Source organism: Falco biarmicus, chromosome 4, assembly GCF_023638135.1.
Source record: "Falco biarmicus isolate bFalBia1 chromosome 4, bFalBia1.pri, whole genome shotgun sequence".
In the NCBI taxonomy this organism is placed as follows: Eukaryota; Metazoa; Chordata; class Aves; order Falconiformes; family Falconidae; genus Falco; species Falco biarmicus.
The window spans coordinates 34,837,530-34,863,080 of NC_079291.1; the positions used below are offsets into that span (position 1 = coordinate 34,837,530).

At 38.9% G+C, this 25,551-nt stretch overlaps 1 protein-coding gene across 1 annotated transcript in view; it reads right to left on the reverse strand.

Moving 5' to 3' along the window:
- The window catches only part of SDHAF3 (succinate dehydrogenase complex assembly factor 3), a 34,604-nt gene extending 9,264 nt beyond the window's left edge, over positions 1-25,340 (reverse strand). The window contains exon 1 of the mRNA XM_056336914.1: positions 25,128-25,340. Within this exon, the coding sequence (XP_056192889.1) occupies positions 25,128-25,289 (162 nt within the window). The 5' untranslated portion in view covers positions 25,290-25,340. The remainder of the gene's footprint in view (positions 1-25,127) is intronic.
- Positions 25,341-25,551: the final 211 nt, after the last annotated feature.

The following is a 25,551-nucleotide window of genomic DNA, read 5'->3' on the forward strand; positions in this document are numbered from 1 at the left end:
CAAAGTCACTGGATTGTAAAAAATGGGAACAGTCAGAAAATATCAACGTTTTCTAAAAGTTAATCTAAAAGGAAGAGCCACAAGAACTCACATTTTCCCAGGAGATTTAGGAAGGATGCTAGTATATGTGATTATTGACCAGATTTCAGGATAGTGATCACAGTAACACAACAACGCACATACCGCAACTATACAGAACTGTTAACATATAAGGGTTGGGGGTTTTTTTGGTTGCTTGCTTGTTTGCAGTTTGGGAGGAGAGAATGAAAAATTTTTCAGCTAAAATGGAGCCAGGCAATATAATTATGTAATACTTAGCAATCAGCATGGAGAATTATTATTTGATCAGGAAGGTATAAAATAGACTACTTTTTTTTAAACAGTTTACTAATATTGTTAAACTGGAAAAAATGACATTTATTTAGAGGAATGTGAAAAAAACTCAAGGATTAACTCAGCATTGTTTATAGCTTAAATAACATGTTATTTAATCTTTTTTTTCATGAAAGCCTTATGAGATCATAATTTGAGGTGAAAGTGGGAAGTCTGTGGCCTGACCATCAAGGTAAACATATATAAATGCTATTAAGTTTGAAATGGAGCACAACGGCACTACAGTACATCAGAGTCACTTTACTGTCATTTGTGGGAAAACAAGCTGTGATTAATTATTTCTTTCTGGATGCACAATGCTTACATCAGTATTGTACACCAGGGCCAAAATCTAGGTCACTAAAAGCTTTTTGCATCATCTCCTAACAACCATAGTCTTTGAGATCCTCTCCACTCACGCTAATAAGCTCCACCTCAGGCCTTAAATAGCAAGCTTGAGCTCATTCTAGGGAAGAAGGAAGGGGGGAAAAAAATCTGAACATACTAGCCAAAAAAACGAACATTTAAGAAAAAATAAATTACTAATTACATTCTGAAAATAGACCAATCTAAAATGCAGATGCAGCACAAAACGGCACAGGAGGAAGAGATAGGAGGTAGAACAACGGAGATGGTCACACAAACGGGTTCCAATGACTCAAAAAGAACATGAATCTCTTCCCTTGGACAGGTTCTATCATTCAGAGTGTGAGCTCCACTGAAAAAAAGGACTTTTTTATGAAAGGATAAAAAAAAAAATTCTCTGAAGTATACAGTGTTTGAAAGCCTTTTATATGGGTATTGGAGACAAAAATACTTGAAAGAGAAGTATAGTAAAACCCCATTAAAACTTAACATAGTTAACAACAACAAAACATGGAAAACTATTCAGTCTGGACCTTCATCTGTAAAAACTCTGATCTAATTACACTGTTACTAATACCAAACTCTCAGACTGCTGTGACTGGACAAACAAGCTACAGACTGGAAAAGTTAAACTTCTTTCAAGAACATTGTTTCACGTTTTCATATAAATCCTAACAAATTCTCAGTGGTTTGAAATACAGAAACTGAGTTCAAGAAATAATTATTTTGCTTCGACATTTTACGCTGTGCATGGCAGCTCTTAGGCTAGTAAGAAAGCCACCCTGTGCTTTTGTCTACTGCTGATGCTTTGTCTGGCAAATACTATGCTACAATCTCACAGAATATTCAAGGTTTTATCACATGCTGTTAATTTAAAGCAGGTCAAGGAAAAGTCTGGAAGTGACAGTATCAGTTCGTTTTTAGAAACTTAACTTCCTCAATGCATCAGTTATACTGTAACACTTCCATTTAAATATTAAGCTAGGAAATCTTGACAAAGTGCTTCACTGCAGATAATTCCCAGACTAATATCACCACTAAGTACAGGCATTTTACCTAAAAAAAACTAAAGACTGTTTTAGCAACATAATCACACACCTATAATTAAAGCACACAATGCAAACATCACTTACAGACTCCCGTATCAATTCTTTTAATAGAGGACAACCATGTTAAATTTGCAGTTATTTCTTTCAGAAGTATTACTTCCAGATTTTCAAGGAAGACAATGATTTCACATCTAGATATTCACAAAAGGAAAATAAAGGCTGTTTCCAAGACAACCACATTAGTTTCCAGACTGCTAGATACTAAGAATATACAAAAGATTACGTATCCCAGATGACACTTGAAAGACTTTCCACGTATGTTCTCCTACTCAGTTTATACCCAGTGAAGCATTTGAAGTCTACATATACATATTTGAAAGAGACTCAGTATTCTTATTTTTCCATAACTCACATTCCTATATGCTCATTAGAGCCAAAACCTTAAACAAATACAGTAACAAAGAAAACCTCAAGAATAAACAAAAATTTAATCTGCTAATAGGCATCTTGTATTGATTTCCCTGGCACAACGAATAACCCTTCTGCTCAGGGTACACTGAATTTTTTACTTTAATGGACCTGTAGAAGAATAATGTGCTTGAATGAATTAAGTAAAAAGTCAAGGACCATATTCAATAAACAGACCAGAAGGTCATCACTGTAAAAGTCAGATCCATCCCTTAGGACAAACAGACAGAAACTTCTCCAGTTTTAAGTGAACATATTCTACGTTCCCTGTTCCAATACAACGGGATACTAATCTAGCAAAGCAAATCTGGCAACTGAAAATACTGAGCCAAAGACTCATTTTCTTGGCCACAGTCCCTCTAAGCAACAGGGCAGAGGGACAAGCCCTACTTGGGTGCTTGTGGAGGCGTTTCAAATAGACAAGCAAGGAGTCACTGAAGTTTATCTACCTGCTTCTTCAACACGGCACAAACATTTTGAGGTGTGCTCTTCACAGAGACTGGTCATCAGTGAAAGAAAGCCTACACACAGGTAGACTCGTTACGGTTGCAAAAATAAAAAAAAATATTGGCACTGGGAAACACAGATGTTTTCTTATAAGGGTGCTACTCAGGTTAAGTATCATGTTCACTCTAGTACTTTTGAAAGTACTACTCTATAGAAATAACTCTTGTGTATTTGACCATAATCATTAGGTTACAATTCAATCCCTCCTGCTTTTAAATAGCAGCAACAGGGCATCTCTATGAAAATAAATGCATACCGATGTAACTTGACTTTTTCCTTAAGACAACTAACAAAATACAGGTTTATATTTGTAAACTCCCTCCATGGAAAGAAGGCTTATTACTGCAAGTAACATGTACTTCATAGTAGTTAATAAAAGGCAAAAAAGATTAACTCATCAGTCTCTGTGCTATACCCAGTGCAAATTTTTAAAGTTCTTGTTGCTGCAGCAAAAGATGTTAAATGATGTTCAAGTTTTGGATGAAATATACACTTTGTATACACATAAGCATACCTCTGTCAAATGCAGTTAATAATATAAACTGTTTAGAAAGTCATATCCTCCAATCAACAGAACAAATCACAGCCTTTCCTTCTTCCTTAGTTTTACTGCTCTCAGAATTACAATAGAAAGTCCCTTACTCTGTTTTGTTTTCCTGAAATATTGTAATATAACACACATGCAGCCAGAAAGTCCTCTGATACAATGGTGCAGACAAAAAGGGTCAGAGAAATTAAAAGTTCCCATTCTAAACATAATTCTAAAATAGTGCTGATTTTGTTAGCAGTTTCTTAAGGTCAAAAAACTCTAAAGCCTACAAATCTATGTATCCTACCGAGGGTTTTTAACTTGCAGACTTTTATACAATCTCTGAACTGCTTCAGAAGTAGCCACAGAAGTTAATTGAAGAAAACAAATATGTAATCAGTATGTTTGAGAGCTGCTATAAAGGAGCATACATCTCTCTCTACTGATTACATCGGAACCCCCAAATCTGAAAAAACAAAAACCTTCTGTAGTCATCTGCAAGTCACTACCTATTTATCCTTTTATCCAGTGGCTCTGACATTTAAGAGGATTTTTAGACCGTCTGTCACAATACAGCAAGTATGGGTTGGGCTGTCACACAGGACTGAAGGGATTAAGTACAAAAGGAAAAAGGCAAATTCACTGATCTGCTGAACAAGTTTTAAACTTCAGTGAAGTACTGTAGAGACAGCTAATTTGAAAGCATTTCTGAAAAACTCCACAAAGTATTCTGTACTGTTCTTGGGGAGATCAAATACATATTGAATTCAAGCCTGAACATGTTCTCCTGTAATCTCTATACAATACTTCAAAATTAACTCACCTAAACCTCGTTCTGTTCCTTCTTTTTTGTTTCTGCTATTGCAGGAGGTTTCCCAACTTAATAGTTGGGAAAGGGATCTTGCTTTGAATTAGCAAATGACAGGGAAGACAGGGTATGGAAGTAATAAAGGGACGGAAATCAAGTAAGTGAAATAGCTTACAGTAGTACATACTTCATTTTGAAATGAACAGTCAGTTAAAAAAAACCTTAAGCTTCTGCAACAAAAATCCAGACTGCCTACTTATTTCTAAAAATTCTCATCCACCTAGAACCTCTCCTTTTTCTCTGTGCAATCAGAGGCTATCTGATCCCAAAACACATGTTGAACTGGAACAGAAGTTAATTTAACTCAAGAATGTAAAGGAAAGCATATTTAAAAGAATGCAAAAACACCAGCACCAGGAAATTACCGAGGCAAACTTTCAGAAACACAAATGCACCATGTTAAGATTGGTCAAGCCATCTTAGCCCTGTGGCCTAGCTGCCAGCCTCCCAAGTGCTTTCACAGCCAAGTACCACGGTCTTCAGCTACGGGTAAAGCATTAACATTTGCAGAAGCAGCCTGCTTGCGGAGTAGGTATCAAGAATGGGAAGTGTAGCGTATTAGTTCTGCTTGTATGTCAAAAAAACCCAAGATAAACTACCTCTGCTCTGAGTGAAGTAGTACCATTCAATCATTTTGGTATGGTACATCTGCATCCGCTCAGGTGCCCTCTCCACACTAATACAATGATAGTTCTATCATTAGTGTCAAATTGCTGCACTGTTTGTTTATACTGTATTGAGAGACAAGTCCTTTTTCTACTTTATATGATCAGGAAGCAAAAAGTTTTCAAACTGACTATATATAAGTTCTAGAAAAATCTCTGCTTGATATCCATTGACGATGCGAATAAATAGGCGGCCTGAAGGTTTCTACCAGTCAGAGGATACTAAAACTATTCAACAGGTTTAGTTTGTGTTTCAAGACTTTTCAGTCTTTAATTATCTCAACTTATATTTTCATTGCTTTAAAATTACTCTGGACTTGTTTAAAGCAATGCAATGCTATATGAACAATAAAAGCTTGAATTATTTTTGAGATGTTTATAGGTATAATGTATTTTTCTTGCTAGTCAAGAAAAATATGGAAAAGAAAGTCTTGTGTACATCTGCCCACAAGCAGGCAGCTACATGAAAATCAGCATGACCGCTTTGCCTCACTCTCCACCCTGCAGTATGGCTTTCAGAGCTACCTGTTTAAGATAAACCCCCAGTTGAGCTACTCTGCTTTTTAATTTAGTCACAGGATTCACTATAGAGTTAGGCCAAGATAGTAAACAGAAAAAAAATCTCGAATAAGTTGCCTGAAGACACCAGTAGAATAATCTTGAATAACATTTACATCCCCTACCACACAGCAATGCTTCCCTTGGACCACACTGACAGTAAATTATGGGGTCTTGGTGAGCAGGGGCTTACTCCAGTCTTGGGGGGGGTGTGGGGGGGGGGGGGTGTGTGTAGAATATCAGCATGTTTTCCTGTCCCACATAATGTTTCATGTGCCTCTGAATATAAGAAAAACAGTCATGCTTCCTAAATGGCGGGGAGAAATCCTCCATCCAATCCTATCGCATTTGTGAAGCCACCAGTCCAGGGAGAGCTCAGACTAGTCAAACCGAATCTGTTTAGTGATTTAGTTTAGGAAACTCCTCTCACTCACCAGTATCACGAAGATGCAGCAGGTGAGCACAGCACGCAGAGGCAGCAGGTCACAGCTCTGAGTGCTGGCCCTGCACAGGAAGGCATCATTGCGAGGGTTCCTCTACCACCCCAGCACATGCCCCATTTCTACCGCAGAAAAGATGGGTTGACTAGAATAAACAGTTGTTCACACCAAAATCCACCTGTGGGCTGCTTGCTGAACTGTCCCTATGAGCTAGACGCTGCAGACACCTCCACAGGCTGGTTCCAGGGCCATGGTCAGGCATCACTCTGGTGACCTGACCACACCATGCTTCCCAGCTCACCCCACCTCCCTGGATCTCTGACCCGCAGGCATATGCACTAAAGCAAATTCAACAACAAAGTCCACCAGCCGTGAAGAGTGCAGGACTAGCCTTTACTATTGACTGCTGCCCTAGAAAACCAGAACAAAACATAACTTACCTTTTCTATGTCAAAACATAACATTTTAACATGAATTTTTGGTTTCTTAAAAGAGGAAAACACTGAAAACACAACTGTATGCCAGTGGGCGCAGGGGGGTGGGGGGTGGAGCAATGGGATCATTCGTATTCTACTGTATTTATTTACGAGAAAAATACAACAGATCTCATGTTCACTGAGCTGCTTGCTGTATCCACTATAGCAGTGATTTTACAAATAACAGCTTTGCAAAACATCTTCCTTCGCAGAACCCAGCTTAGTAATGCTTTATTTCATCAGGTGGGTGGAGAATTTCCCTGGGAAAGTTCTGCCAAAATTGCTGTCAAAATTATGATACCTTTTTGAAACATCTTTAGGATCCTATCTCCCCTCAAAAATGCTGCCTACAAGCAATCTAATCAGAAATGAAAACAAACAAAAAAGTTTCATTACTCAGGAAAAAGGAAACCTTTGGCAAATAACTTGGTAACTTGCCAGTGAAAGATGCATCACTGTACCAAAAGCTTTAATCAACAAATGGGATATGCTAAATATTGTACAAGGGGTCATGAGAACTTCATCTCACACAACAGAACTGAACATCTGAAGGTAAAAAAAAAAAAAAGACAAAGCCAAATAAAACAAATTCAAAGTGCTCATTCACACTGCAATTAAATCCATTACACACTGTTGCATGCTTTCTGCTAGACTACTAAATAAATTGAGTGAAGCACTGTTAGATATCAGTCTAGCTAATGCATTCTAAAACTGTAATGCCATGAAATATTGGAACTAAGTCTTTTGGATACTGTGGAATTGATTTTCAAAAGAAAAATTAGCCTAGCACATTAACCCTTCTTTCAGCCACATATATAATTTATATGGCTGACTTTTGTCTTAGTATAAAATCAGATAAACTAAACTAAAGCACACTGAACATATGGTTGAAATGTAAACACACAGCCAACATCATACCTACATAGTTACATTTATATATAATATTAAACAAATTATGCAAAACCCAACACAGTAGGATTTTCAATTCTTTGGGACATAGCACTCTTGGAATGAAAACAAGTGACTAGCTGTACCGCCAAGGATACCGAGGCATGTCAGTGATCACATACTATCAGAGTACTCAGTTAGCACTTGTACTTCATTTAGTTGTGAATGCAGATTTAAATTACGACCTTCTGACTTCTACAATTATAATTAGTTTTGCTTGAATACCAGAAACTGGGAATTTTCTCAGCTAACATTTGAATATTATACTGTAAGTCAAATCTTTTCTCCACATCCTCTACACCAAACAGCAAAACTCAAGGATTTGTGAGCTGACAAGGCCCTGAGCAACCTCATTTGATGGCCCTGCTCTGAGCAGGGGGCTCCAGAGGTCCCTTCCAGCCAAGGTCTTCCAGGCTACCTCTGCTTTATTACTCTACTCATTAAAAAGGTAAGATTAGACCAAGTTACAGTTTAATAACTATCTCTTAAGTGAAAAATATTTAAAATACAAGTCTGAGGTTACAAATAAGATCTGACACTATATTTCAATCTGACATTATGTTTCAGGGATTACCAGATTTAAGGGGTTTTTTCCAAATGTTCCAGTACTGAATATATTGTACTTTAACAAAGTTCTTTTCTCCCCTCAAGGCAAATGTATAAACACAACTAAACCACCTACAAATTTCACCAAGACAGACAAGTTCACATACTTAAGAGATCAGCAATAGAATATTATCATCACTAAATAATCTGCTGATTCATTCAAACTGTATCAAAACATGAGCTTTTACTGAATGCATGCATAAGCTAGTTTCCATCCTATTCTTTCATAACACAAAGCTTCATTTGCAGCTATTTCTCAGAAGAGAAACACAGATTGTATTTATTACTTTCATCACTCAACTGGTCATTAAAGCTTTATTTCTACAATATGCAAGTAAAAGGAAGAACAAAACCACCTTTCCACTTGAAACACAACACACATTGTGCAACAGCACCCAAAAAATATCTGATCCAAGTTTACAAGCAATACATCTTAAAGATACCAGTTCACCAAATTAGGTTCAACAATAACATAGCATAAATGAGAAATGCCCTAATCCACAAAGTGGCATTACCCAAAGAGAAACAAAATGTATTTTCTGTCTGCTCATCCTTGGGTTATTGTGTAAGATGACAGTAGCTCTAGTTTTTCCAGGGAACTTGGGAGTTCCTCTACACCCATCACTACCCAAGCAAATTTAACCAGGCTTCTCTGGGGTGCTCTTCACATGCAGCACATCCTCTTAGAGGCACTGCACACAATGAACTCCACAATGTCATCGTCTCATCTGCTGTGGCCCATGAGAGTTTAAACTTGGTCCATGACATTTCAGAAGTGGGTCAGTAAAAGGGAATGATGAAAAAGTGCACTTACTTGCCTTATCAATGCAAAGAACAAGTATGAACAACAGCTGATACATGTTCTCAGGAGGACACTGAAAGGGTTAATACCAGTGAACACACTCATTTAATTGAAGCAGAAATTAAATTTTAAAGAAATAGTAGTATTCAAATAACATTTTTCAGATCTAGGACGCAGAGTAACAAAACACATGTCTAGCAATCCCTCCTGGCTAGAAAGACTGCCAGCGTGGGGTTTTTTTTGCTTTCTTTTCCTTCCAGGAATACATTTTCCACCTATTCAGACCAGAACATTCACAACTGCTGCTACACAGACATAGTGCCCAGCTTAACATGCAATTTCATAAAGGTCTAGAGACTCTCCCCTTATCTTACCAGACCAGCAACAGAATAGCACTAGAAAGTTCAGAACTTGTGTTTTAGAATGGCTCAGATCTACACACAGATCCAGAGATGACAACTCTTGATCTGGAGAAAGTTAAATCTAATGATTCGTGAGAATCTGATAATGCAAGGGAGAAAAAATCCAGTAAAAAAAAAAAAAAAAAAAGCATTTGCACTTGACAGCAGAGGAGTCCGAGCTCTGTTTGCAGTAACAACTGAAACCACTGACAGGGAATGCTTTGAGAAGGTACCAGACCTCAACCACCCACCCTGGAAGCTTGGTGCCACAGTTCCTGCCACAGGCTTTTATTAAGGATAACTAGCTTTCTCCCAGGCAACTCCCAGGCCCAGTCGGTGAGCTGGCACAGATCAGGGACTGCTCCCAGCAGGCAGTTTGGAGTTTGGATGTGGCTGGAGGGTAAGAGTTTAACGTGAGCATGGGCTGTTTCACTGCCAGCTGCAAAGCTGCCCCACGCACATCCGATTCAGCAGTACAGACACTGCTTTAGCCTGGCAGTGCTGGGGCCAAACAACCAAACAGATCCCACCCCACTCTGCAAAAGAAGTATTCCCAAATCAAAGGCTTATTTCACACACTGCTTGGTACTGGCTTAGAATCTCCTCTGTGATGTGCAGTTTTTGTATGGGGATAGTTTTTTCCAAAACCTCACCACTCAGCCCGTGAAGACTCCAGGTGGCAGAGTACACCACCACCTGAAAGGGACAAAATGTAGCAATGTTATCAAGCAGAATTAGTACAAAGTTTTGATTCAACGCAAACAGATAAATGCTGAAGTTCTTCAACTGCAAAATTTAGACTCCTTTCTCTCAACCAAACTCTCTGATACATGAATGACTTTACCTTCATACTTCAGTAAAAGAGCTGAAAGGAACTTCACCTTCACCTACAGCAAGTTCTCCACACTTCCTAGTGAGGTAAGCAATAGCAAGATTGGTGATCTCATTAATCCTCACTATTTTCCCCCCTTACTATCATACAGCAATGCCTCAACTTTCTTCCAGTTAAAAAACTCCCACTATTTTCTTTTTTCTATTTCCTTGTCTTTCCTTGTGTATCTAGTTTCCCGTCTCAACCATAAGCAATATTTACGAATAGTTTAAGTAAAAATTACCATCTAAAACCATGCTGTATTGAATACAACAAAAAAAAAGTATTTTATGTCCTTAAGCAAGATACAAATTTATCTTCTATTTGTTAATTTTCAATTCTACTCAGTAAAAACCAAAAAAAATTAGTACTGTACCTAGTATTCTTCATATTCTGTTGTACGTGTTTATTTTATTAACAGAACAAATACCTTCCAATTATCAATGACAATAGGGCAACAACATTTCTCAGTTTGTTCTCCACAGTGTTATGTTGCAAAAAAGTATCCAAGGGCCTTCAAAAAGGCTAGTCACTGCAAAATCAAGCATACATTCAGTAACAAAGTTTGAAAGTTCAATGTATGTCAATTTAGCAGTCAAAATCAAAGGCCAAGAAAACTATAAAGCATTTAGCAGACCCCCTCCAGACTCCTGCCTCTGTTTCAACCACAGTGTTACAAACTGCAGCATGTTGGAATGCTGATTATTTTGTCCGACATACCTTTTACTAAAAGTACAGCAAATCCAAGATGGTTTTCCTTCTTACTAACCTAACAGCTCTTCAGACTAACCTCTCTTTTCCTTCGGGAACTATTCCATAATCCAGGCAGCCAACATCTTGTTACGCTTCATTTCACTCCTTCAAATTTCACTCATTGCCCCTCTACTGGCATCACCACTGAACTGGCCACCTCCCAACCTAAAGGACTTACCAGTGTTATCAACAATAGATAATTCTGCCACCAGGAACTCAAGAAAAAAAGGGAAAATCTTCCAATTTTTTGTGACTGATATTACCGATTAGGTGGCCATGACTCAACCACATCCCTACAGAAGGCAGCACAACATTGCTACTGTTCATTGAGAAGACTGTCTGGCACATCCGCAATTTCAGAAGAACCCACTGAAAGCATCTTATGATTGCAATATGCTTTGCTGCAGGTCAAAACCGCTAAATACTCAATGAAGCAGATGGCATCGAACCCCTGAAATACACCATATTAGTATAGTGTGTATCTATACTTACATGTATTCCAAAGAAAACCTCAATCCTAAAGGGCTGGAAGTAGTTGATGTCTAGAAAATTCAGTTTGTGAAACACCTGTTATCACTGGATAGTTTATACTAGTCAATGGTACAGAAAACGTCCTTGATAGAAACAAGTTTGCTGTAACGTCAGATGGTATCAGAAAAAAATTTTCCTGAAAATTACATTAATAAAACAAAATGCAGATTATAAAATTTCCTAGGAAGAGCTGATGAATATAAAAGCAAGGTCCATATTGCCCTTTAGGAAAACAGGTTAGTGGTAAAGTAATTATTAAACAAATGCTGATAAAAAATCCCCAAATACGTTTTCAAGCTAGACACACACAAAATATCACTCTACGACCATGAGTTTGTTCAACTTTGAAAAGTTAATAGTGACATTCCTCTTTTGATCAATTCTTTAGTTAAATGCTATTTTAGGATGTGAGTTTCAATACACAGCAAACCTCAACTGTTTAATGAACACATCACTCAGTTCAGAAATACCGTTTCCATGTTTCCCCACTTCTTGCAAAACAGCTTAATATCTATTTATCTGGAATCATACAATATACACTCAGGAGAAGAACCTGTAGCTGTCAATGCTAACCTTCCACCTTGATGTTTCCATTTTAATTGGTTTTGCTATTCCCCACTAGACTCAAACATTTTTAAGCATCCCTTTATGTTTTTTCCATTCAGACTAAGTTGAATATAAACAACCACAGAAATTAATCTTTACCACTGGAAAAAACATACAATAACTAAAACATCTTAGTTTTGAAACATCTCAGACACAGAAAGTTACATTTTAGAAAACAAAGCAAAACAAAATGTTTTCATCTTACAATGAAGCCATTTCCAGAAAATTACCAGACAGACTGCAGCAAACTGGCAAGGGCATATCTAAACTGACATACGGTCTGCTCTGATCCTGCCCATTCTCGGGCTGCCTTGTGAGCAAAACCCAAACTATACAGCCCAAACTACAACTTGAAGGAGCCCCTTCCCAGGAAAAATGCAGGAATGCAATGATACTAGCCCAGATGGCTTTTTTCACAGTTAATTCTCCAGGGTCCGTGTGGCATGCCCAGATCTTCACAGGTTTCCCGCCAGCGACAAGCAGTGGTCCACATTATTTTTACATTAGGGGGGCAGGGGGAATGTATATAGTTAACAGACCTTATCTCACCAGGAACATAAAACTAAACCTTTTGAACAACACACACAGGTGGATATGAGTGTGAAAAATCAAGAACTTGTTAGCCATACTGGGAAGCCTTCCATTACTGGCAGACTGGATCCATCCAGATGGAAGGTGTCGGAGCTAGAAAGACAGCATCCATCACCTCAGTCCAAGGTCTGCTGGTCTAACCATATTTACCAATTATCAAAATAGTCTTCTACTGTAGATGTCTACAGAGGCCAAGACAGACCTCACCCACATCCAAAACATCAGCTGTTAAGAAGACAATTGTTTAAAGTTTGGAGATAGCAATATGCCATATTCAGATCCCAGGACATCTAATCGCAGGATGATGTCTTTCCAAAATTTAGCAAAGACAAACAATATTCTTGTCCAGGATCCCCTTGTCTATTTTCACTGCACAGCTTCTAAGTTCTTTCTTGGCAGGTGCACTTACAACTTGGCCAGCTGTTTTTCAATATGCCTAAAGGTTTTATAAGGACTTGTCCTATTGCAAGTCAACAAGACTTGGGCTTCTAAGTCATCCTCCTCATTACACCTTTACAGAAATCCCAATACAGACACCTTTCCACCACCCAAAATGCTTCCATAAGGAAGCCTTCTGAGTCCTAAAAGATTCCTGGGTCATCCTCTATTCAACTAAAATACTGCTCTACACAAAACTTTGAGCAATAAAGGCATCTTACTCTCTGTACTGACATTTTTCCAGCCCTGGGGTTTAATGCATCAGCAGGTAACAAAACTTTAAACAGCTCCTTTGTAAAATATAAATATTTGTTTATAGCATAGGTTGTTCTTATCAAGGAAAACAAAGACAATCCCAGGCAAACTGCCATCAAGGTTTCTAAAAACAAATGTCTACCACAACTGTTTTCCTCTATCTGGTCAATTTTGGGAAATTAGTCTGTTGCTAAGGAGTGGCATCTGCTGGCAGACAAGCACTTCACAAAAATCAGATTCACCAACTAAAAAAACAAAAGACAGGGAAAAAAAGGAAAATCGGAGTTCACATTATTCACAAAGCAACTTTCACTTGCATCTTGACTGATAGGATGATGATGTTTTTCTTAACAATGTAACTCACTTCAGTTATAGTGATGGTACTGAATTGCCCATGAACCAGAATGGCATTGCTAGCGCTGACTAAGAAATTGCTTTTCACTACTCCATCAGCAGTGGGACTAGTGAAAAAAACCCACAGCTATACAAGATCTCATCTCTGTAAACCACTAAGGACATAATATATGGGGTTTTATTTAAAACTCTTCACATCATGGATCTCTTAAATAAATTCTTACAATGACTCACTGTAATGGATGTTAAAAAGCTCACTTCACTGTGAACAATCAGCTGAATGTAAAAATTCAAGAGGCCTAGAAAACAGCTGAATATCACGGTTTGCTGTACACCTTAAAATTAATTCTAAGCACTAAACCAAATTTAAAGTACCGTAAATTAAGTACATCCACAGAACAAGTCATTTCAAGATGCACCAGAATCTCCTTAATTTTTCAGCAAACTGCTTTCACCACAGCCTAAAGCTGACCTACGCTTTCCATGAGGTGCTATTCTTGTAAGCCATGGTTCCTCTAACTGTGGCAGACTATAGCTTTTTGGCCTAAAACATCACAGTGGATGACTAACACATGCCATACTTGTTTTGGAAGGGACAGGGGAAAAAAGTAAGAGATTCAGTTTAAATGTTTTACCCATGTCCAGGAATAAATATGGTTTCATACTGTATTTTCATTTTTAAAGAAAACTTCCTATGCACTATGCAATACCAATGTACTTTGCAACAGCATCTAAAATGTGGCATTATTAACAATTAACAATGAAGTTTTTCCTCTGGTGAAAAAAACATGCATATTGGGCTATTACTGTACGCTTCCGAGAATATAATCACTTTAAAACTCAATAGATCCCATATGAAAAAAATAAAATAAATAAAATACATTTTTTAAAAAGAGAGTTTCCTGTCTATGCAGAGGCTCCATCTCCTCTGGGCATACTCTGCTGGGGGCTACCGTGGCTGATCAGAACTCTGCAATGACTCTTCTCAGCTGCCAAGTTAGTCAGATGAAACCACAGCAGAAAGATACTGTGGTAATTATCTCCCTTCCTGATACCACAGTAGCAAGCTAAGGTGTGCTTTTATGTCATCTGTCATAATATATGACATCTGACATCAGATACGCGGCTAAAGAACCAGCTGGTTATCCAGCTACAATTATCCAATGTTAATTTGAAACAACAATCATCCAATTGCTAGACTTTGAGAAATTATGAGAGGTTGCTGTTGGTGAACAAAAGCCATACCCACAGAAAGACTCAGCCCTGGTGTCCTCATCACCCTGGGGACCTGGTCACAGCAGTTCCAAACTCCCTTCCAGCCCCACAGCATTAGAAGCCTACAGGTGGAAACCAGGGAGCTGCTGTGTATGTCCAAGGTGTAGCCTAGGTATAATCACTGATGGAGGTACTAATGGTATTTCATTGGGCTTACTGGAAAATTTACATTACTGACCTAGATTACAAGATGACAACTCGGAAAGAAAGACTGCAATGGGGAAAAATAAAGGAACACAATACAATACACTATGTCAAACATACACATCTATTAGGAGTACACAAAGAAGAAAGTATTTAAACTGATGAATGTGCCAGAGAAAAGCCTGAAGAGGAATGAATGAAGCGAACCTATCGTGTTGGACTGTTTAATCACAAGACTATGAGAAAAAGACTTTGAAGAACTTCAAGAACCTTCTAATTGCAGGGGACTTTCACCATGCCAATATCTGTTGAAAAACGTAGTCATACGCTGGCAGTCTATAAAGTTCCTAGAATATGATTAGGATATTATTTAATTTTTTAAGTATCATGGACGTTAGTGCAGGGTGTTTATCTTCGGCTGGTTCTCCATCACGTTTGACTCATCTACAAATTGTGAAATGCAGTTTGAGTAAAAATCATCATAAAATGAGAGATCAGCACTCAAAAAAAAAAAAAAGCGTGAAAGAGGCATATACAAGATCTCTTTGCGGAGTTCAGATACATTTCTTAACAGACAAAAGCAAAATGGGCTGCAGAAAAGCAAACCAGCACCACTGGGGAAACAGAAGTGCTAGGGCAACACTTTGAAGGGTAATGGAGTGTTGTAGATGCCCTTTTTCCTGCTAGGATACCAAGGAGTAGCCATGTAGCCATGCTAAACACTGCGAACTACTGGGGTGGCTGCTGCTGCATTTCACTACTGGGGTGGCAAACTACCCCAATGCAAATCAAAACCAGAAAGCACATCACGAAAATATTAAGGCTAAACCAGGTGGAAACCACAGTAAAGTTTTTGCATTAAAAAGCCTTCTCAAAAATCTACAGCAGGACGTTAACAAATCTCAACACATGCTGTAATAATTTAAGAAGAACTGAATCCGTGACAATTCTAGTTTGTATTAGAAAACGTACTACTGGTTTCCAGCAGAGGCACAAGCCTGACCAATTTAAGTATTTGGTGCCATCATGTGTACACTTCAAAAACTGCAGTCCTATCAAAGCTACTTCATTTATCAAGTCAAAAATTAGCTATCAGACTACACATGAGGGCATTACAAACTTCAGTCAGAAGGTAAAGAAGTTTCAAACACTGCTAATGTAATATGAATTCTTCCCTCAATACAGACTGCATATACATCAAACAGCATACAAACTCAGCTTCATTACAAAGACCATATGCTTCCACTACACAACTGTAAAAAGCAACAAACTGATTATGAGCTAAATGGTATTTGGTGGTCCACAGAAAATAAATCAGTTTCTCTGGTTCATTCCATGCAGATATCAACACTAACAAACCGATTCAATACCTTCAAGCATGACCTCCAAAGAAGCAATGGTGCTGGGGACCCAAGTTTGAACCCTTCCATCAAGCTTCTAGTTCAGATTAAGAAAAAAAAAAAAAAGAAAAGGAAAAAAAAATGTTACATTAACCTAATTATCTGTTCATTTCCTCTAAATTGTGGAATAGAATAGTCCAGGAAAAAGAAAAAAACAGTATAAATAAGGTTAAAACTAGTGTACAAATTTTACACCATTCAGGAATTCCCATGGAGCCAGGGAATATGCATCTATATTTCAAGGATCAGTTGCTGGACAGTTTTGAAAGATGGGTGCAAGATCAATTTAGAAAGTATTCTACAGATTTAGCTAGTTACTGCAGGGAGGGAGGGAAAGTGCATCATGCTCTCTTTCACCTCCTCCTGCTCTGTCTCTCACTAATACCCCTGAAATAACAAAAAAGGAGCGTATCAACATTCAGTAACGCTACTTCTAATATTACTTCTAACTTACTTCTAGTATAATAAACATTTCATTAGAAATACTTCTTTAACATTACTTATGGAAATAACCTTTAAAAACCTATAAATTCTAACATTTTACCAGACACTATGATTAAACACGTTTTCCCAATCATATCCTTCAAAAAATGCAGTTTGAATTCAGCAGCTTTGAGACATAGAAATAAAAACATTTCAGCAGAAATTTTCTGTGCAGTATATTCCCAGGAGTGATCTGTATAAATAGCAGGGCATCGATTAGAAGATGTATGGTTGTAGACAGTCAGCCAAAGCTCTTGGCATGACAGAAGATGGCTAAAGCAACATGAAGCCTAAGAAAGATGCTACTAAATACAAGAATACTGCCAAAATCTGAGGTTCAGCTTCTTGCAAAAAAACCCATATTTGATTAACTGACTTTAATATTAGTGAGTTGTATAAAAAAAGCTTCCATCCCTTAATGGGTCCAAACACATCAGTGTGTCCTAAGTACAGCTCTGTATTCAGATGTGAAACACATATCTGGGACTTTAAAATTCCTGCAATTTGTATAATGCTACTTGTGCAGACACCCCGCATTATGCTGAAAGAAGGAAAAAGAAAGAAGAAAAAAAAAAAAAAACAGTTCCAAAGCAATTACTCAGATGTGCTCCAGGTCTCATTTTAACTCGCAGAGAATATCAATTTTGTGTCTACACAGGACAGAAAAGCACATCTATACAGTATGTGCAATTACAGCACTCATAATATTACTGCAGTAATTACAAAATATGGTACTTGACAGCACTTGTGGAAAGTTGGCAGTGTTTGTAGTGGAAATGCACTGAAAACACAGTAAAGCCTACCATGCTTACAGAACACTACAAGCTGACAATATTGACACAAGTACCAAACAAATGCTAGAAGGAAGGTGTCAATAAAACACAAACAAGCAGAAATCCTTATAAATTTGCAATTCCAATTCATACTCAGTTTGTCTGTTTGACCCACAACATTGTCTTAAAATACAACAAAGTTCAACAGATTTGTGGATTATTTACATCAATATTATCTGATGGGGGCAAAGCACTCAAAATACACATCTCCTCCTCTTCTTTTTTTTTTTTCTTTTTTTTTTTTTTTTAAACTCTAAGACAAATCGAACAGGACTCGCACACATACAACTTAAATGTAAGTTTTTAAGACATCAGTTTTCTTTCTGTAACCTGTACCAAGTTAAACTTTTTGAAATGGCTGTCAAGGAACACTGAAAAAGTGAAATCAAGCTAATTTGCAGCAAATACACTGTTAGATTCAAAGACTACCCAGGGATCTGAACGCATGCTGCCAAAATAACAAACTCCTGATCATTACAGCTCTAACTTAAAAAAATCTAGAGGCCCTGAGAATTATGTGCTATTATGTATATGATTAATACATAATACAGGCTTTTGATTTCCTAAGTTTCAAACACATCCACAAGTACTAAGAGTATGTTAGCTAGCATGGTTATGTATATGCTGGATCTTATATGCCTTGGAGGGAATTTTAAACCACCACTAGATGGAAACCTGAGTTACCTCTTAAATTGACAATTCTGTAAATGCTCAACTGCTGGCTCTGCTTCTACTGTGCCTGACCATTCCTATATTCTTATTTAGAGATCTAATCACACATTGGCTGTCACAAACCCATACTCATTAGGAACGTTTCTATGAGCAGGCATACACAAAACCTCCAGAGTGTCTTCAGATCTGAGAGCACTAACATAAATATGCCCTGCTCATTTCCCAAGCCAGTGCTACTCAATGCAAGGAATAAACATTACACATATTAGAGATTTACCCCACTTCTACAGCAATTTAAACTTCCCCCCAAAGTTATAACTAATAAAAATTGCTGTACTCTGCCAATAAATTTCAGTTGGGATTTAATTAATGCCACACTTTAAATATCAAAGGTATGTCATATACTTTACAAACACATGCAACAGTCAAATCATCTGAAATTTATAAACCTATTTGCACTCCACATATTTATACAATATTCCACCACTTCAGTGGAATTTACTGTGCAATGTATTATAACTTGAGGTGACTAGCACACACAAGTGACTGACATTTCTGTCTGACGTGACCCCAATGACTCAGATATTATTTCCTTCCCTGTCAGAGCAGTTGTAAATAAAAACTTCAACTAGCAGGCTGGCACGGTAATCAGGACAGCCATCTGACTAGCTACATGCAATCATAGATAGGATAATACAGAAATAATAGGCATAGTAACGTGACAGAAGCACTGAGAGTACTGATGTCACAACTTATGAAATTTTGAATTTGGAAAATACAGTAAAGGTCTAAAACAAAATCTCACATTTGCCTTTAAGTCTTATTCTCCATCAAATCCAGACCACACCACACCATTTTTGATAGAGGAGAAAAAAAATGCAGTCTATTTACATATTAAAAAGTTAAACAAAAGAAATTAATCAAATGCTATTCTATACCAATATGTACACACACACAAAAAAAACCCACACACACACAAAAAAAAAAAAAAAAAAAAAAAAGAAGAAACCACTGGCCTTAGCAGTGGGCAGATGAATCTGAAAGTGAATGACTCTGCTCTCCAGATGACAAGTACCAAATGCCCCTTCTCATGAGGGGCATGTATCATGCACAAGCCATCAGGTACCTACCGGGTTCCCCAATTTCCTCTGCAAGAGAAAGCTTCCAGACTGCCTGGATTCTCTGTGGAAGAGGAGCAGACACCAGCTCCTGCTTCTAAACCCAAATTTGAAGGAGCACTGAAAGGATGGAAGTGATGCCATGATATGAAAAAGTTGTTATTACCGTGAAACTATGCTATAGGGATCCATGTGGTCAACCTCTGCTTTAATTTTTTTGCTCAAAGGGACATTTGCACATGAATGCTGGTTCAGGAAACTCACTATATCATGGCTGCACCAAGGCAAAATTGCCATCTTACACAGGTAGCCTTCAAATCTTACAGCAAAACAGGCCACCAGGAACACCAGGTCAGAGGAACAGGCTGATTTGGCATGGCTGGTCATACCCGAATCCCACATGCTCTTCAATTTATCAGCCACAACTCTGCAGCTCTCCGAAAAGTGAGAAATTCTTTCCTGCCTTTTGAGAAATACCAAAGAAAATAGAGGAAATTGTCTCCAATTTAGTTCTTACAAATTAATATCCAGTGAACACCCTAAGTGGAGGCTAAATACATAAGTCTCAGTAGGAATTTACTCTTAATAAGAAACTTTTCATCCAGATAGCCACAAAAATGACTAAAAGCAAATTCCAATGTATCCGGTAATGTTATAATTAAATACTACTCTTAAATCTTATTTCACAACTTCTATTAAAGTCATAAAATGGCAAAAGTCATATTTCACTTCCAAAAAAATTTATTTCTTTGTCAGGCAAAGAAAAGATCACACATATAATGCATTTCACTGAAACTGAGAGCAGAATACAGAAAGTCAGCAGCAGTTTTAGACTTATGCAACCTCTGCATTTGCTGAAAGACAATACAAAGGGCACCCCACACATCCCATTCCCATCCCAGTCTGACTCCAGTACTGGCTACAGCTTCCTCTTCCACCTGTCCAACTTTCTTTGGCTATTTGCTCTTCAAATTCTCTTTTCAACATCTCAATGTATTTTTGAGTGCCAGAAGCTGAAAAATAAATCAAGAAAGTAGTGGAGGGAAGATCACACTGCCCCAAAGAATTAAAAAGCAGAAAGAGATGTATCAGAACAACTATGTCCTAGAAAATATCATGACACCATCCCACGATCATCCCAGCAAACTAAACACTGCAAATGATATGGGCAATTGAAAACTAATTTGATGAATGACAATTATTTGTATCATATCAAATATCATATTGAGTCAAAAATTAGCCATTCTTGAGAGGTTACATGACCAGGTTCTCCAAAGACACAGAGTTCCGCCCTAATTTTACCAATATAACGCTTAGATTTGTTATCAGGAATGAAAAAAAGGTCACCTTTCCTCTGAGTACACAACAGCAGATGCCAGCTCCCAAATCAGTCTCAGATCACTTGAAAGCTTATAAAAAGGCTTTCAGAGTCAAGAGTGGACAAAGCATTTCAAAGGCAATTTATTCAATCTGTTAGATGTGAGAAAATGTCATGTAATTTTGCAGAATGATTCTGCTCAACTCAAGATAGTCCAGACCTTCCCATCTACAGGGTCAAGCTAAGTACGAAATGGTAATTTTCAAAATTAAAAGAATAATTAACTAAAATTATGTAAAACAAATTATTACTGAAATTACTTAGCTGAATAGTCTAAATGATATCATTTCTAACCTGGAATAAAGTAATCAATATCATCGTAGTATTACCTATTCTTAAGTAAGCATTCTCATCAGCTACCGCATGATTTAGAAGACTGTTGAACTAATTCACTTATCATATCTGTCAACATTAATTCAATAGCATTGCAAGGTAATAATCACTATCAATCTAATTATATCAGCCACCTCCTGTAAATGAGTACCAATTATTTTAATTAAAATATTAAATATTTAGAAAATAGAAAGGGATGTATTTTAATAATTTATATACTTAATTTGAATCTATCTGAACAACCATCCTGAACCACAAAGCTTGCTTTCTTTGTATTCCCATTTAATACTTTCCAGCAGGTTTCAAGACACAACCCATCAATCCAACACCAGTGATAGAACAATGTAAATTTTACATTTTTCTTACTTTTATATAAATGTATACACACTTGCAGACTATTTTTATGAGTCTAACTCACTTAAGAAGTCTTCCAAGAATATTCAAAGGATAGTTTCCCTATTTTGTAAATGCAAACAGGTCAGTTTAGGTTTTTTATAAAATGACATCAGCCATCAACATGGTTGGGTTCTAACACTAATCCCCTCAATTCCAGTGCGTGGCAAACAAGGGAATCCCTTCTCATCTTTACAAGAAAACTATATGAATCATTCACATACTATGACAACATCATTTGGGAGCCTTTTTACCTCTTTTTGACACTTATTTCTTTTTAAAATTAATCTTTGAAATCTCCCTTTAATGTTCCACCTGTGCTTTTGTGGATTGTAAGGATATTCAAAATATCCGTACTCCCATCCGAGGGTTAGGCTGAATATTCAGGTCCTGCACTGAGATTTGGGTTCTTCCCAAAAGCCATGGAGCAGAACCTAATATTAAAGAACTACAGCAATATTAGAAGCTACAGTTGTTTGAATGCCCTGTAAAATTAAGATTCATTTAACAGGTTTTTTTAAAGCTTTTAACAGCAAAATCCTGCAGGTTTTTCACCATGTTTCACAAGAAATAAAGGAATTTGCTCAGCTTGTTTTCTTTGACAAACAGTCAATATGCCCAGTCCCCTTGCATCAGCATGATTTAAATACCAAGGGGGGGGGGGGGGGGGGGGGGGGCGGGGGGCGGAGGGGATCATCTGGCACAACCATAATGCCATTAACTTACCAGGCCTATCAGCCAAACAATTAGCAAATACAAATTCAATTGGAGGACAAGAAAGTATACCACAAGCAGACGATGAACTAGTGTATTCAAGCACACACAGAAAGTCTGACTACCCAAAAAAGTGTGAAGAGTTTTAATGAAAGTAGTTCCATGTTAAAGTAAATCATCCTTGGAAATTTTCATTCAAGAAGCATATGGGGTGGCTTATTAAGATTATAGTCCATATTGAAGTCCTTAGCCAAAGCCAAGAAACATCAATGTAACCATCACAGCCATAATCTTAACCCTCTGGTGAATATACATTAATATAAACTATTTTAATACAAAATTATGAATACTGTTTTTCTGTAATGTGAGACATCGGGCCACCCTGCACCAGACACCTTGCATGCAACAGAACATACAAGGAAAGAACTTTTCCAGAAGGAAGCTGAGTACTGACAACCCTAAAGAGCAGTATGGTATACACGTACCCTAACGAGCAAGAAAATTGGGAAGAAAAGTGCTTAACGTGCGACATGCCAAAATACTGTTACCAGAGCTGTAACTTTGCATTTTTCCCAAAAAAAACTGCTAAAACAACAAGGAATATAAACCTAATTTTGTGTTAATGTTGTAGTGATCTGTTTGGGGTTGGCTTTATTTTTTTGTTGTTGTTTCGTTTGGGTTTTTTTAATAAAAATAGATATGGAGGCAAGAAATACGGTTACGGCTCATGTATGCGAAGTAGCACATCACAGCTTCACACACCACTGTGTGATTCATATGCCCTTCAAGAACTGGGTGCTGGTGCAGGTATCTGGTGTGTTCTGCACAAACCATTCTAAAGCCTCCAATGTAGTTCTGATTAAGAGTGTCCTGCTGCCCAGGAAAGGGTGCAAAGAGGACTCCAACACGAAGCAGAGCACCCTTCTCTGTTACCTAATGCAAGCTGTCTACAGTCCACCTTCCTCAGTTACCTAGTTCAAGTCTTCAAGGAGCTGGGAACCACAGAGCAAGTCCCTCAGGTCAAAAATGTGAAAGTCTGATTTAAATTCCACCCTTGAAACAGATTATTATTTGGGGGAAAAAAACCCTAAGAATAAAACAAAAATTAAACATGAGAAGAGCGACATTAACTATGTGCTAATATCTCCCAGCATCTTGTAAGAAGGCAAACATATTTGGAAATTTTTTTATATGCACACACTCAAAACAGTTATTAGTTTATTTTCCTTGAACATATCATAGCTAATAGCACTAAATGTCAGGTTTCAAAATTCAACTTCTGTTCCTTGTAGTCTAATTTTTTTCCCATTTTTCCCTATTATCTCCTTTTAAAACATTTTAAAACGGAGAAACATTTTCACTATTTGTTTACTTCACAGAAATGACTTAAGATATTTCAATGCACACATTTTCTTCCTTGTCTTTAACTATCTTAAGGAAGGTTTTAGCACCTAAAATAGTAATCTGTAACTTGTCTTTTTAGCTCATGTTAAAATTGGAAGCAGTGATGCGGAAACATTTTGGCAACATCAAGGAAACTGCAATTGAGAATTACAATAGCATCAAGCATTTTAGCTGTAGAAACAAACTTTCCCGATTTCAGGGCATATCATTTGGCAAGAGGCAATTAAAATACACTTACTCCTCTCCTCTGAAGAGGATACCAGGCAGTGTTCTCCCTGCTGGTTCCTGATGCCCGGGCACAAGGGTAATGGAGCTGCTTTACCCCCAGGATTTCAAGTACAGCAGGTAGAAGGGATGGGTCAGGTCTCTCCCCATTACCCTACTGCTGTTAAGCCAGGAGGCACCGGACACTCCTATGCTAACCAGCTTCCAGGGCAGAGCAGAACACAAATCCCTTCCACAGGAAGGAAAATAGTTTTGAGTTTCAAAACCACTACCAAACCAGTAGTTCACCGAGCATGAAAACGGATGGGAAGCTTGTCTATAGATCTGCCTCTTGCAGTTGTTTTCATGCTTTAATTGAAGTTCTTCCTCTGCAAAGTGTCTATAACATTCACCTGCCATACGGATTTCTGGGGGTCAATTAACATGCTAGCACCTGCTGAAGTTCAGGCATGGGGGGGGGAAGCAACTCGCATGTCCCTCTCCTGCTGCTGTGACACTTGTTACACCCCAATCTCGGGGGGCAGCCTGCTTCCCTGGGACCCACTGGGTGCGGGGGGAGGGAGTGCTAAGCAGGAGCAGCGTTTCCTTAGGAAACACTCTGAAAAAACATCACCCAAAAATGAAACACAAGTTCACAGGGAAGTTATTTACACCTAAGTATTTAGCTAACTATAATTAGACAATTATCTATGTATGTAGTTATAAATATATATATACACATTTATATGATGTATTATTATAAAAAACAGATAATTGTGTACATCTATTTTTATATGTGTATATATTACTAATTATAGAATTGTTGTCATTCTGTTGGATATACTTGTGTGAGCACAGTTATAATCACAGACGAGGCAGGGAAGCAAGAACCACAGAAGACAACCCGCCCGGGGATGCAGACTCCCGAGGAACTCTGTGACTGTCCGAGCCGGCCCGAGGGGCGCGGGGCAGGGGCCGGCGCTCCAAGCACACGAGCCAGCCGCCCACACTCGGTGGCAATCACCAGCGAAGGAGCCAGCGGGCACTTGCTGTCGCCCTTTCTGCGACAACGTATCCTTAAACGACGCTAGGCCGCGACAGGGCACGGCAGGGCCGGCGGGGCAGGGCCCGGCCGCCGAGAGGGCGCTCCCCCTCGCCGGGGCGGGCGCCCGGGCCTCGCCTGGGCCTCCCCTGCGCACCGCCGGGCCCCGCGGCTCCCGGCCGGGGGAGGCCGGCAGCGAGGCCCGGGCTCGGCGCCGGCCGCCGGGCCCGCGGTCGGGAGGCGGCCCCCGTCAGACTCCCGAGGGGCGGCGGGCACTTGCCTCCCATTCCCGCAGGAAGCGCTGGGCCTCGGCGGGCCCGGCGGCCTTGTGCTTGCGGAACTCCTCCTTCACGTAGCGGTCCCCCAGCGCCCGCAGGGCGGCCGGCAGCGCCCGGTGCAGCAGCAGGATCCGCCGGTACAGGCGCCGCGCAGCGCCCGGCATGGCGGCGGCCGGCGGAGCCCTGAGGCGGCCGCACCGGGGGCGGGGCGCCGGGCCGGGCCCGGGGGCGCTGCGGTGGGTGCCGGGGAGCCGCGGCTGTGCGCGGTGCGGGGCAGGGCGCCGGGCCGACCCGGCGCCGGGCTCTGTGGAAAGTGCTGGCCCTGGTCGTCTGCGCAGGGTTTCAAACGTTACCAAACACCGATTGCAATAGCGATGGAGGCTGAATAAGCAAGTCGCGTTGTTTCAGAAAGATGTGTGCAAGATG